The following is a 15,656-nucleotide window of genomic DNA, read 5'->3' as shown; positions in this document are numbered from 1 at the left end:
TTGACAAACTTTAACTTATAAATTCTAAATAAAATACTTTTAAACAAGATAAAATTAGTGAAATATCATTTAACAAATTTCACCATAACACTGATTCCATTTCAGTTATATACAAAAAAAGAAAATAATTATTGTTAATGCTACCATTAAAAAAATAAAAAACCCAAAGCACTCACCATCCACATTCAAATTGTTGAACTTTAATTCTGAGGTATCTATTTGGGATAAGTGTATCGGGACCAACTCCTTCCTTTCCACACGCAGGGCACACGTGCTCTTCTGAGTCAAGCAGATGATTACGAATGCCTGGGGAAAAAAATTATGAAAATAATTACAAATGCTTCATCATTATAATACAGGCCTTTAAAGGTCAAGTATCAAGCTAATTATGTTAGCTGTACCTTGTTCTAAAAAGGTCAGTATTCCAACGCGTTCATGAAAATGGAATGCGATGTAAGTCTTGGTTACATTTAAAGCTGCTCACACCCACTTCGAATAGTATAAAAAAGGCTCAGATTTACTTAACATATGATTAAAAAGAATAACCATTTCACATTCTTAAAACAAAGTAAATAGTTTGCAATAAAAAATTTCTTTTTAAAATAAATCCAATTCTTTCAACCTGGCCAAAGATACATCTGGACTGAGAAAAAACTATCAAATCCTAATAAAGAAAGCACGCGAAAACTTAGAAAATCGTACTTTATACAATACTCTTTCCTTAAACATAAAAAGTAAACATTTGCAATAAACTTAACAGGAACTTACAATCATCACAATATGCTACGGCACAGCAAGGAATAAGTACAGCATCTTTTAGAGTTTCCTTGCAAAGCTGGCACTCTAACTCTTCTGATGGGGATGGACGTTCAGCTGGAGCAACGCTTTTTCCTGTATTATTGTCACCACCCCTGAGATGTTGGAAAGCACAATTATTTCTTATTTCTTTCATTTAGAATTTCATTCCCCTTTTTGTTTTTCAACCTTCCATACAATAAAAAATATACATAAAAATGTTTTGAATTATTTTCTAATATAAAGAACCCTGGACTTTTATAAATCTTTTATTATTGTAACCATCCCTTTAGTACAAAAGTATATTTTATTTCTATAATTCAAATTTTTTTTTTATTTTTCTTACATTTAATTAACTTGAAAGTCTTTCATACATAAAGAAAATGTTTTACCTAAAATTACTATTACTTTTCAAGATGAAAAACCTTCACTTTATAAATCACGTAATCAGAACTTTGATTTCTAAATATATTTCTTTTAATGCTTCACTAAATCTAAAAACGCCCATTGGCAGTGTCATAAGATAACCATGAAAGTCCAAACTTAGTACTTACATATCTCGCAGACGAACTAATTTCCCTGTCTGTGTTATCATAACTCCTGGGGCATTTGGGTCCTTGGCCTCTTCAAGGAACATTGATGGGATACCTGTACTTTTTCTTAAGTCTTGCTGTTGTATAAAGAAAGAGCAATTAGAAATTTCTAAATGAACTCCTGTACTGTATAATATACATAGGAAGTGTGTGAATCATGTAAAAGCTATGAAGAGTTCAGAAATTCTTTATAAATAATATTCAGCATTCTAAACTTTATAAAAAATCAACCCAAACCATTTTAAACAGTACTACTGCTATGTCAGGAACAAAAGTTCCTCTAAGAACAATAAACATAATACGGTACATGCCTAAATGTGCCATATTATCGTAGTACTTACATTATTAAGAGGACACATTGTGACCCAATGACCTGCTTTGTTACACTTGTAACATTTGTAACCAATAGGGACAATCCCAGTCATTTTGCTAGCACGGAGCTTCACGTACCTGTTGGAAAAGGCCAATCGGTAATTTTTTTCACTTAACACCAAAATAATTTACATAAAATGTGTACATTGGTTATGGAGAACAGTTTACTCTTATCGATTTAGTTAAAAATATAGGACAATTATAAAGAATGAGTTAGATAATTATGGGAAAGATAAACATTAGGTGTTTTAACAGGATTATCATTATTACTAGCTAGGATATAAACCTAGTTGGAAATGCAGGATGCTTCAAGTCCATGGGACCCAACAGGGAAAATAGCCCAATGAGGAAAGGAAATAGGGAACCAGATAGAATAGTATGCATCAGTGTTCCCTCAAGCAAGAGAACTCTAACACAAGACAGTGGAAGACCATGGTCCAGAGACTACGGCACTACCGAAGACTAGATGAGAGTGAATGCGTAGAACTTACTTTGAAGGATGATAATCCATTGTAGATTGAGCAACCATTGCGTTGATCTTATCCTGTTCACTGCCTTCCATCCGTGTTAGGTCGGTCACCTGCGTTGAAGAAAATGGGTTAGAGTGCTAAAAGTAATTTCTATTTTAATATCTTTCTATGCTGTCCAACCACAAGATAACCATGCAGACAGTAGATCATAAGCAATGAGAAATAAAAAATCATGAAAGCTGGGATATGGAACACAACAGAAATAAAGAATGATAAATACATGAATAAAGCAAATTATACAAAAGCTCTAGACTCAACATAAAATAGCATCCACCATCATGTGACGTACAAGCTAACAATATACTGTAATGATACAAATTTCTTGAACAAAAAAACAAAAATATCATAAAGACCAAAACTTAAATCAATTTGAAAATATTTCTTACATGCTATACACAGACTAAACATTGACAACAAACAAAAACCATTGAAAGGAAGGTAGCCAACACCATTTAAATAAGAAATGTAATTAAAAGTCAACATTGATAAATTTTAAGAAGAGATAAAACGTGCATTAAACATGCACCACAACCATCCAAGAAAACATTAACTTTGCTATTTCTTTCCAAAGGAACCTACACAGTACATAAAACACACCACCAACATTCACAACAAAACCCCCAATGACTACTGATGAAATACTCCTAAATGCACTGCAATCTAAGCTATCAAAAACAGCTATATATATATATATATATATATATATATATATATATATATATATATATATATATATATATATATATATATATATATATATATATATATATTAAAAAAAAAAAAAAAAAAAAAAAAAAAAAAAGTTAAACAGTCTAAATTGTCTATGTACTACACTAAATCAAGACTGTGCAGTATTACATACAAGAAGCAATTACTGCTTTCCGTACTTCAGCAACTAATTAGTGAATATACAAAAAGTTATTTCTCAATCTGGGTTTAGTAGTACCTCGACTCAACTACTGCATTCTATTGTTCCTCACCTTGAAGCCCAAGGGTCAATATTAAAAATTTAGGTGTGCAACATGCCGTTGAATTAATTCTGACATTGATTTTCACGAGATTATATTAAATCGATTCCTAATCACAAGCTCTCACCTTTTGGAACACTTCACAATCACTTACTTTTGTACCAATTAGCAAATTTACCCACTATTAATGTTACTTCATAAATACTTCAAGGACTTTCATCAAACTACAATGCATGCATCCCATAGTATCACCCTATATTAGTTAATGTACAAGGCACAAAGTAATTCCGGTAATCTAAATGTCACAAATTGACACTTCTATAAAACATGCATACTATAAATCATAAAACAACCAAAAGTAACTAACCTCTTTGATTTTTCTGTCTATTTCTGCGGCTTCAGCTGCATCTTCAGTCTGTAGATATAAGACAACCTGTAGAAACTTGTTTGCAGAATGTGGTGCTTCCCAAGGCCTAGGTGTTGCTCTGGTTTCATAAAAGCAACAATCCAAGTCCATACAAGTCCCCCCCTCCCCTTTAATCAATTTTTTTTTCCAATATTTCTTATAAAAAGAACCCATATCAAGGACCATCAAGTACAGGTCTTGTTTCTCATTTTCTTTCCCAATTCTATTGAGTTGCATTATTTTTTTCTTTTTCAAAATATATATCTGGCAAATTTCAAATGATCAAAGGCAGGTATAAAATTATTCCACCAGAATTATAATTAGATATGGAAAAAAAATTTGCACTATGTAAAAGAATGTACAAATAGTACATTTGAAAATTAAACACAAAAACTACAAGCTACAGTACTTATTGAAGACCACAGTTCTAGGACAATAAATGTCGTTGGTCTTGCACCTGGTTTTTCTCTTGCCTCTAGCTTGGTTATTTAATCTTGGTATCTTTCTGGCCATTTAAAATTCCAAATTAAATACATATTCACTTTCATCTGAGAACATGTGACTCAGGAGTGATTAACTTGCCATTTGTATTAACACCATCATAAATGTATGCATAGATTGCTTGAAAAGTTCTCTATTAAATTTCTTTTACCATAACCATCTCGGATCATCTGATGGTTTTCCACATACTGTAACAACTCAAATAATTGTTTCTTCTATATGAAGAAGTAATGTACCATATATCTTTAAATTAGGGATTTGTTGCAGAGTAAATTTTTTCACTTTTCTTGTCAATTACATGGATCAAACTCAACTCTCTCAACCTTGATCTTTTTAAATACCAACCATATTGCAATTCACAAATATCCTAAAATTGCAAAACCACCCAATTGTAAGTCTTGCAACATTGACAGTTATACCAGCCACATTCTATAATAGTATAAAATACCTCTCTACCGGGCTTATGCCGTAAATTAAAGATGAACTCAAATGTTTAGAAACACTTAAAAATCTAAATTCATGGTAAGCCACACATAGCAATAGTAAAATGAAGCTCATTGTCACTCTGAGATTTCATTTTTTGTAGACATGTTCTGAAAATCTCATTTTTAATACAAATCAAATACACTTATCCTTTGAAACATTCACAAAAATAGACTTGACAGCAAACAGAAAAATTAAGTTATGTAATGTATAAAAACAATATTCAACAAAACAACCTTCAACCATCAACAAAGTTGAGACACGCATTTTGGAGGCTCATAACTGCACGGAGGTACACAGGCAATTTGGAGATGACGATATTCATTATGCTTCTCACAAATGAACATTTCAAAACTCTGGCTACCAACACATCATTCCTGCATACAATTTTCGACTCGCGAGAAAACCACTTCAAGAATTTTTTTGGACAAACCATTTTGATTACTGTGCTGTATTACAGTACCATTACATAATTTGGTTCTACTGAAATGGAATATTTTTTTCTTTGCAGTCATGCTACAGTAATTACCAAAGCATCCACATCAAAGGACTTTGAACAATTCCAATGGAAACAAATTACTGCAATTAGAGTAGTTTTCAGGTAACAATATATATAAAAAAAACATTTGTGCTATTCAAGGTACAGTACTGTAAACCATATAGCCATACACAGCTGATTACTTTGGCAACATTTTTGCTTATCGACCAATACCATTTTATAAATGTTCAATTACTTTATTACTTTCCAAGTTTCAGGTCAACTTGTACTTTACAGTATATTATCTAGATACATAAATAGACATTTAACATTTCTGTAATAAAATCAGTCTCCCAATTCAGCAATGTTATCTTTCACAGTTAAAAATGACTACTAGATGATATTAGAGGCTAGGAATCATTAGATTATGCTTTGTTAGTTTTCCTACACATTATCAAATACTACAGTACAGTATAGCCAAAATGATACAATACCTTATGTTATGAGAAACAGAAATTATCAAAAATTTTGGTATAATTTAAAAAAATCTCAATTAAAGAACAGAAATGAACCTTTACTGTTAGTTACTATGTAGACTGTATTCCTTAAAGCACTAGTGTTATGGGTTCACCACATTAACACTGGCAACGATGGGTGATATATCATCATTTTGAGGAACTAGCAACAGTCTTATGACAGTTATGTACTTATGATTGTACTTGCAACAAAAGAGAGAGAGAGAGAGAGAGAGAGAGAGAGAGAGAGAGAGAGAGAGAGAGAGAGAGAGAGAGAGAGAGAGAGAGATGAATGCATGTCACACACTATTGTATTAAAAAAAATGTATGCATAAGATAAGTATGTAATAGGCTAAGTTTTGTATCATAATAATATTCTAAATGTCTTCTGAATTAATAAAGGCATCATAAAAAAAAAAATGTATGCATAAGATAAGTATGTAATAGGCTAAGTTTTGTATCATAATAATATTCTAAATGTCTTCTGAATTAATAAAGGCATCATAAAAAAAAAAAAAAACACACATTGGATTTTAAAAATAAACTATCAAATGTATGAGATGCAAATTAATTTTTTAGTGACTATAGACCTAAAATGTTATACCTTAGTTTGAAAAAACAAGAAATCTTCGTCCATAAAAGGCACCAGGTTGACAAATTCAGATTATGACCTTCATTCAAGTTGTTTCTCAATAAAAAAAATATTTGTACTGGACTACAATATAAACATTCTATGGCACATTGAAGACATCAAGATGTAGTTAAGACAACAATATTTTAAAGGTTTCTGTTAACCAGATAAGGCTAGATAATAAACTGTATACCTAATGGAAAAGTAATAAATAAAAAAAGTGAAATTTGACTCAGAAATTTTGAATGATACACGAGAAGGGAAGGGATTTGAGTAACAAACATGTGAAATAGCAAACTAATTATACCCCTAGGAAAATGTAAAATCAAAGTTTTCAAGTGATAAAACTATGACAGGCAAGATTGTTCAGAAAATGGTTTGGGAACAATTGAGAAAGTAGACTGAGGTGGTACGGTCATGTCATGAGACGAGATGAACAGTATATTGGGAGGAGAATGATGGAAATGGAGGTACAGGAAACGAGAAGGAGAGGGAGACCAAAGCGAAGGTGGGTGGACTGTATCAAGGATGACCTTTGATCAAAGGGATTAACCGGTGATGAGGTGTGGCACAGAGGTAGATGGAGAAAGCTGACCAGAAACATCGATTCCACATAGAAGTGGGAAAATATGTAGACAAAGAAAGAAAGAAAGAAAGAAAGAACAATTAAGAATATCCAAGAATTTAACCCACTAATGCTAAGAGGGATTAGTAGTGGCAATTCACATCAGTCAGTTAAGCAGCAACTTTAGAAATAGGAGGAGTTGATAAAAGGTCATGAATATGAAGTATACCAGATATAATGAGAATGTGCATAACTTGTCAAATACCAATGTTCAGTACATACTTCTATAAAATGGATTCATAAAATTTGACCGTCAAGCTTTCTTGGCAAAACTATGATACGGTACTCGTCTCGTCACATTTTGCATTAAAATTGAATGGGGTTCAAACTTCTTAAACGTTGAAACACCTGTTATGGAACTGAGCAACTAACTCCACTGTATATCTTTGCATTATTGTGATGGAAAATTGATTCAAGAGAAGCCTCACAAGTAGAAGGGACTACTGTATTAAAAAGAATATTTTCACACTCAGAAAAACCAAAGTGATCAACTTTTCGTAAATGTTATCCATGTGAAACTTAAAAATCATGCTCCCTTTTTTTTTTAAATCTTCAAATGGGATGATAAATTTTACTTTCAAGGGCCACCTCACATTAGAACTAACACGCTTGAATTGGGGATTTACCCATCAGTTACCCTACTTAGGGAAGCAATAGATAAATATGAAATGTAAATGCTAGTTTAGCGTTAAAATGAGATTTAAAGTAAAACCTGCCAGGTACTTAAAAGTTTGATAATTCACTGCCCTGATTTCTTTGAAGTTTCAAGGGCACATAGACAGTCCTGTTATATAGCAAATATCAACTAAGATCATGTACAGTAGATGGTAATCAATAATAATATGAGGGCAAGTAAGACAAATGGACTGCACGAAGAACCTTGGCCTTAAATTTTCCTGAGTTAGAACCTCATCAGAAGGGTTACAAAGTCACCTGATAAATAAAACAAAACCCTAATTTTACACTAATATTGAACAACGACGACAATATTAAATGAGGACTATCAACGTACAGAAGAACAGGATTTACAACCAATGCAGCTGTAAGAAAATGAGGGATTAAAGAGTACAAAAGAACGAAACGTAACTGACCAACGAACTACACTTCTTTCAACAATTACAGATAAACTGTAAACGACACAGTTTAACCATACCACGTCCCTACACCAAATTTAGGAAAAAGCCCGTCTTCAGAAAATTATAATTACCATAAAAAGATTACACATCAAAATTTAAAAATAAAATAATGGTACAATTATCATCATTCAAGACTGTGAATATCTAAACCTTTCCATATTTTATTTTTCTACTATCAAATGACAAAGCAAATGCTTTTAAAGTAGCAATAGGTAAAACACATCTCTGATGATATTCACTTGGTTCAAATATCTACATTCTTAAAAAATTATACAACCATAGTGATAAAGAGAAGCCAGAAGAGAGGCGGTATGAGATGAGGGAACACGGGAGAAGACATGAAAAACCAGATATGAAGAAGTCGTGTTATGAAATACTATGAAAATATCTTGATTGAGGTAGGGGAAGTCAAGAGAAAATGGAAAGAACATTTTACAATGACTAAATACTGAGAATGAGTGTGATAATGATCCTTCAGTAGAAGGCCCAACAGCAAACATCAGAGCATGCAGCCGAGAATGTTAGAACGGAAAACTAAAGAAATCTGCAGAAAATCAGACATAACAGTATAAATGATTAAAGCACAGGGAAACCTACGCTAAGAGTGCACACACTATAGGAAAAGATCTGGTTTATAGATGAATTACCAATGGGTTGGAAAGATAGATAGATGATTAAATGGCATAAACAAAAATGAGAAGTATTAAGGTTTTGCCGGGCTGAGTTCGTCTCCCTCAAGCTCATTAGTTTCTTATAGTGTCTGCAAGCTTATCATCCTTGTGATATAAGTATGAGGGGGTTAGGGGAGCCAATAGATTACCTGACGAGTCACCAGCAGCCATTACCTGGTCCAAGCTTGCATGGAGAGGATGTTTGGGTGTTGATATGTAAATATGGTCAGTCTCTAGGGCATTGTCCTGCCTCTGCCATTCAGAGGAAAAAAGCTTTGGGTAACTGTATTCAAGATACTACAGAAGAAAGAATTGTAGAAGAAAGAATTGTAGAAGGAAGGTTGAGAGAGTTGATCGACATACATGAACAGCAATTTGAGTTTATGAAAGGAAAGAGCAGTGGATGATATTTCTGTAGTAAGAGAAATCCAAGAATAATATCTAGGCACACGGGAAAGTTGAAATGTCTTGTGGATTTTGAAAAGGCATACTGATGTTTGAGGAAGAGTACCGGAGAAGTTGGTATGGTTAGCCGGGAAAATGTACAGGGGTCAAGAACCACTGCACAGACAAAATATAGGGAGACGGATATACTTTAGATACTGATTTAAGGAACAAAAAAAGAATTAAGGGTATTGATGTCTGCGAATGACTTATACATAGCAAAAAGATGAACAGCTAGAAAGGCTTCTAGTATAGAAAAGTACCCTAGAAAGGAAGGGATGAGAACATTGACATGACAACAGATAATGATTAGTGGTAGAGAAGGACATGAAATAAAAATTAAAAGTAGAGGATGGAACAGTGCTAAAACAGAGCAATGGGTTTTAACTACAGTACTTGGGATCACTAATAGCAGAGGGAGGGAGGTACTAAGAAAGTAGTGCTGGAAAGAACAGAGATGAGGAAAACTAGAATTGCTGGAATATTGCTACTAAAAATGATGGAGAGTCCAGATATAAGAATATGTGGTATATGTAATGAAAGAAGAAGGCTAGAGAAACTCGTTTCAGATAATACAGTATGACCACATAAGACGAGAGGAAGTGTAGCCAATTAAAGAGAGGTAAGAACAGGCCAGTAATGGGAAGAAGAGTATGGGGCATCAAGCAGATCAGATGGATGGGTGTTCTGAGGAGGAATATGGGACTGGGAGAAGGAAACACAAGGAATAGAAACAGATGGAAAAAGCGACACAATTGGCTGACACTGTAATCCAGTGGGATTAATGTCTTAAGAAGAATTAGATGGTAAAAGAAAGTTGATTTAAGTATGGGATAAAAATTACCTACTTGAATATTTCTTTTTAAAAAATATTTTGCCTATCAAATTGTAGCATCTGATACTTTCCAATTCCCAATTACTTGAAGATATTTCAAGTCAGCTCTTTCAAGAGACTAGCATCAAGAATAGGAAAATATGACTAGCAAACCCTATCATAAAATACAAATATGAAGTATAAAAATAAAAAACCACCATTTTAAATGTTTAAAGCCCATTCATGAATGGCAGAGGCAAGGGACGGTGACATTGCCCTATCAAGCAGGACAATGACCAAGAGACTGACTAAATATACTGTACATATGATAAACAACTAACGTAATCTTAAAATTCAACCCTCAACTTCTAGTACATTAGATAATTTCCTATAAATGAAAAAAAGTCATCCAAAGCACCTCAACCAGCCTATACACAATACCTTTCAACCTACCACACCACATCTATACAATCCAAAAGGTATCCCATCATGTGAAAAAATCTAACAGTAATAAAATCCTTGTACAGGCTGGAGCCAGTTTCTTTTTATTCCTAATCATTTGACACTATATTTATTAGATTTGTTAATATGAAAACACTTGTACATCTAAATAGTTCCTTTAACTATTCCACCATACACATCACATACTACTTCCTTACTTAAAACTACCACTAGTTACATTTAGACACACATGAATTAACTACATATCACCCCCCCATCCACTACTGTATTGATACTCGACTCTCCTGATTATCATTCACTTTTAAAACCATGATCTTAAGCATTCCCCTTTAATCTTACTAAACATATGCACCATTATCTGGGAATAGCATTTATAGAAGCCTGAGATAACACACTATTCACTGTCTCTTCACTCCAATCATTCTTGTGAAAAGTTCCAAGACTCAAGTTTCATATACAAGCTTCAAAAACTTCAACACCAGCAGGCAATGTTTTTTAAAATGAATCGCAATCCTAAACAATCTTCTCTTGATTTAATATACATCACACATGTTTTCCTTCAATTTCATTCTCCTCACATGCCCTTCTTTGACAAGCCATCTTTTTTAAGCTGGGACCTCAAACAATGAATGAATCTGCTGTTATGACCAAATCCTCATTACACAAAGAACAGGAATAAGCGAGCAAGTTTTCCTCCCTTATCTTTCTCATTCAGCACATGCATTCATTCACCCTATTACTCTCTGGTATCCCGTACTGTGAAATGCAAAAGTTTGGAAACGATCTCCACAATTATTTTTTCTCTTAAATAAAACAATTATTCAATGAACGCAATAAAAGGTTAAATGAGCTCAGCTTAATCTTCATGCACTCAATATATAAGCAGTCATACATGCATTCCTATAAGCAAGCAACAAATAAGGAAATTACATGAAATCCTTTTTTCACTTGCAAGAAAGAAGCTAAAAGTGGACTAGCTTTTTTTGTTTCCAATATAAAGTAAATTTATAGTTTGCCATCTAGTAGCTTGAAGACATAAGCTACTTAAAAGATAAGTTCTATATCATAAAAACATCTAGCAAATATTTCAAAACCAAGCAGCATATATACAAACAGCGTATGTAGCATTTTTCAGAAGCACATTCTAAAAACATGACAGCCAAAAGGTGGTGGTTTGCATAAAAGTAACCAATACACTATTATCTTTAGAATGCAAGCATAGATTTAGGGTGCTTTTGAGACAGTCTATGGTAAATAATAAGCTGTTATTTGGAATGAAAAGTTAAAAGTAAAAATTCAACCCAAAGAAAATGAAAGGAAATTGTAAAAGATTAAATATTTTCAGCATTAAAAACACAAAAAAATTGTAAACCAAAACAACTACTACTTTGGAAAACATGCATCATGATTTATGGAATGTAAAATAATAAACTTAGTAGCAAAAGTGGCTTGCATTGTCAGCAGCACACAAATCAAAATACATGTACTACAGTACAGTGATAAACAGAATGTAAAGCAGTGTCGGGACAAACCCAAATATTTTCATTTAGTACTATACTGTGGTTTCAAAAAAAAAAAAAAAAAAAATGTCTATTGAAAAACTCAAGACAAACACAAGAACATTATCAACAGAAGCCAATGTAAAACCAAAACCTCAAAAACAATTAAAACATTGCAGTGCAACAAACACAGGCCAATAATGATGCAGTACCTGAAATAAATATACAGTAACCAACATTTTTATACAACCACGGTGGAAAAATAACATGTACGAATATATAGCACCACTGGGGAATTAACATCTCATCCTCCTCCTGAAGTAAGGACACAGACTACAAGAACTTATGTTGCCCTTAAGATATCCTTTCTTTGGTGACTTCATATTTCCATATTGGGGAGACGTGTACACCATACAAAATTTTTTATTCCATTGTAATAGAGGACTATGATCACTATTGATCACAACAACACCTGTTCAGTGTCTTGCCCTATCAGTTTTGATTCACATACAGGTAGTGCTGTGTGCACTGGAAGTGATGACTTTTTAGGAATTTACAAAAAGATCAAAAGTGCATTGTTAACTTTCTAGACAGTCATGATCAGTGTATATGTTAGCAAACATTCCGATTGAAAGGTTTCATCATCATGTTACCAGAAAAACATCAGAACATGGTGATACTTGCTTTTTTATACAGACCTCTTTTTAAAAACTCAACCTGTGAAGACAAGCAAGTCAACAAATCTATAAAAAACAACTCAGAATGAGTAGCAACCACCCCCCCCAGACACACAAAAAAAAAAAAAAAAAAAAAAAAAAAAAAAAAAAACGTAACAACCAACAAACTAATTGCAATAAGTTTATTCTATAAATTTTCATGAACAGTAGCTGTTCATTGAACAGATTTCCCAAGTTTAGAAAGCACCAACAGTTGAACACAAGTCATGAATTATATGGTGTAATTTTTATCATCTTTGGGTTTCCTAGTGTGCTCTGGTAAATAAGACACTAACTCATTTCTACAGTATCTAGGTGAAGACAATCTTCATTGCATAACCCAACCCTAGAATAAACTTCGGACAGAAAATAATAACCACTTGTCAATTTGTAAAATTACATGATAAAAACTGTAGTAGCCTAACAGTGGCTAATTACTGAAGATCATCCCATTCTTTTACCAAGCAACCCTAACAAAACCTTCAAGTTAAGTACAGTAGTGACTGTACAGCATAGTTTATGCCTTAGTGTATATATATGTTGACGAAGTGGTGAGAGAGGTGAATGCTCGAGTGCTTGGACGAGGATTGAAACTGGTAGACGAGAATGACCCTGAAAATCAGTTATTGTTTGCGGATGATACTGTACTGGTTGCAGACGCGGAAGAGAAGCTTGGCTGATTAGTGACAGAATTTGGAAGGGTGTGTGAGAGAAGGAAGTTGAGAGTTGATGTGGGTAAGAGTAAGGTTATGAGATGTACGAGAAGGGAAGGTGGTGCAAGGTTGAATGTCATGTTGAATGGAGAGTTATTTGAGGAGGTGGATAAGTTTAAGTACTTGAGGTCTGTTGTTGCAGCAAATGGTCGAGTGGAAGCAGATGTACGTCGGAGAGTGAATGAAGGATACAAAGTGTTGGGGGCAATTAAGTAGTAAAAAAATAGAGGGTTGGGCATAAATTCAAAGAGAGTTCTGTATGAGAAAGTGATTGTACAAAGTGTGATGTATGGATCGGAATTGTGGGGAATGAAAGGGTTAGGAACGAAGTAGTGAGGGTGAGAACGGGTGTAAGAAATGAGTTAGCAGCTAGAGTGGATATGAATGTGTTGAGGTGGTTTGGCCATGTTGAGAGAATGGAAAATGGCTATCTGCTCAAGGTGGTGATGAATGCAAGAGTTAATGGGAGAAGTACAAGAGGAAGGGCAAGGTTTGGGTGGATGGATGGAGTGAAGAAAGCTCTGGGTGATAGGTGGATAGATCTGAGAGGGGCAAGAGAGCGTGCTAGATATAGGAATGAATGGCGAGCGATTGTGACGCAGTTCCGGTAGGCCCTGCTGCTTCCTCCGGTGCCTTGGATGACCGCGGAGGTAGCAGCAGTAGGGGATTCATCGTTATGAAGCTTCATCTGTGGTGGATATCGGGGGAGGGTGGGCTGTGGTACCCTAGCAGTACCACCCGAACTCGGTTGAGTCCCTTGTCAGACTGGTAGGAACGTAGAGAGGAGACGTCCCCTTTTTTGTTTCTTTTGTTTGATGCTGGCTAACCCCCAAAATTGGGGGAAGTGCCTTGGTATATGTATGTATGTATATTTATTTATATACACAAGATCTGCAGATGACTTTGTATTTAATGAATTGCAAAAGAGGATAATTTAAATAGAGAATTCAGAAATGTTCAGTGAAAATGCAGACAACAAATACGAGTTATGAACAAACTTCCAGAGATTATTAATGAATATACGTACTTGAGACACACCTTCAGTGTTTCTCCAGGACACAAGATCAAAATTAAGAGAAAGATAAGCATGTGATGGAGAGCTATTGGTAAACAAAATTAAATAAGTACAATGACACTCTCTATAAAACAAATCATTTAATCCGATGGTCCTACCTGTTTTAACTTGTGTCAGAAACTTAAAGCCTTACTAAAACCTTGGAACATGAACCACATACAAACTCAGAAAGATATGGAAAGAATAATGATGGGAATAACACAAAAAGAACAGGTAGAAAAGGAAACTAAAGTAGAGGATATTCTAAAAAAAGACATGGGCAAAACATATATAATGAGAATGACATATTAAAAATAATGGAATGGGTTCCTTCCCTAGAGATGACAAAATCAGCATCATAAGACAGATGGATTAAAAATAAAGAAAGTCTGCGGTTACAGACTGGCATAGAAAGGTCATATATAGATGCAAGTGGAAGAAAATGTCTGAGGCTCTTGCTTTGCAGTGGACTAGTAATGGCTGATGATTATATACATTTATATATATATATATATATATATATATATATATATATATATATATATATATATATATATATATACATATATACATATATATATATATGTGTATGTATGTATATATATACAGTATCCACATAGATACCTTTAAGTAATTGGAGTAAAGTTCCCATGTATGGACCCAAGTTTCTATTATGGTGTTTAGTTCTCTTTTGATGTACACACTAAAGAAATTGTGAAAACCCATAAGGCTGATTGGCCAACCACTTCACCCACTCATCTGTACGATTTGCTTTATCAGGTCCAAAAAACTCTGTACTTAGTTCGGATATCCATTTACACACTGTACTAGCCTAGATTGCCTGACAAATTCCTGTACTGTAATCCAAAAAGGAACAATACGCACAGAACTACTGCATTCCTTGAACATTCTCTATTCAACTTACCTGTGACAAGCAAAATGTTAAATCATTAATGGGTGGTAGCAAACCCTCGCTAGAAATGGCTAAATCTCGCATTTACACCAAGAATAACTACCCAGCGTTTCACGGTGATATTCTATTTACAAAAACACGACCAGGAATAAAAATTTTTCCTTAAAACAAACTAACATCAATCAATGAAGGAAAAAAAAAAAAAAGTGTGCAGAAATAACTGGGTTGTAATGTACCTTCAAGATGTAAACATTTCCTCCAACCTCTCTGCTCGCAAGGAATCGCTTATGTCAGGTGTGTATTAATGAACTAGTTAATCCCAACTACCATTTCTGTC

General features: G+C 33.8%; 1 protein-coding gene across 2 annotated transcripts in view; it reads right to left on the bottom strand.

Moving 5' to 3' along the window:
* snama (something that sticks like glue) overlaps positions 1-15,656 on the bottom strand; it is a 91,492-nt gene that overhangs the window by 16,858 nt on the left and 58,978 nt on the right. For both annotated transcript variants that reach the window (XM_068380615.1, XM_068380616.1), the window contains exons 5-10: positions 3,626-3,673; positions 2,252-2,340; positions 1,730-1,838; positions 1,350-1,465; positions 769-911; positions 177-306 (exon numbers count right to left, since the gene is read on the bottom strand). In XM_068380615.1, coding sequence (XP_068236716.1) covers positions 177-306; positions 769-911; positions 1,350-1,465; positions 1,730-1,838; positions 2,252-2,340; positions 3,626-3,673 — 635 coding nt within the window. The remainder of the gene's footprint in view (positions 1-176; positions 307-768; positions 912-1,349; positions 1,466-1,729; positions 1,839-2,251; positions 2,341-3,625; positions 3,674-15,656) is intronic.

Source organism: Palaemon carinicauda, chromosome 9, assembly GCF_036898095.1.
Source record: "Palaemon carinicauda isolate YSFRI2023 chromosome 9, ASM3689809v2, whole genome shotgun sequence".
Classification (NCBI taxonomy): Eukaryota; Metazoa; Arthropoda; class Malacostraca; order Decapoda; family Palaemonidae; genus Palaemon; species Palaemon carinicauda.
The sequence above is the reverse complement of the archived record's forward strand: the minus strand, read 5'-3'. Positions and strand labels throughout refer to the sequence as shown.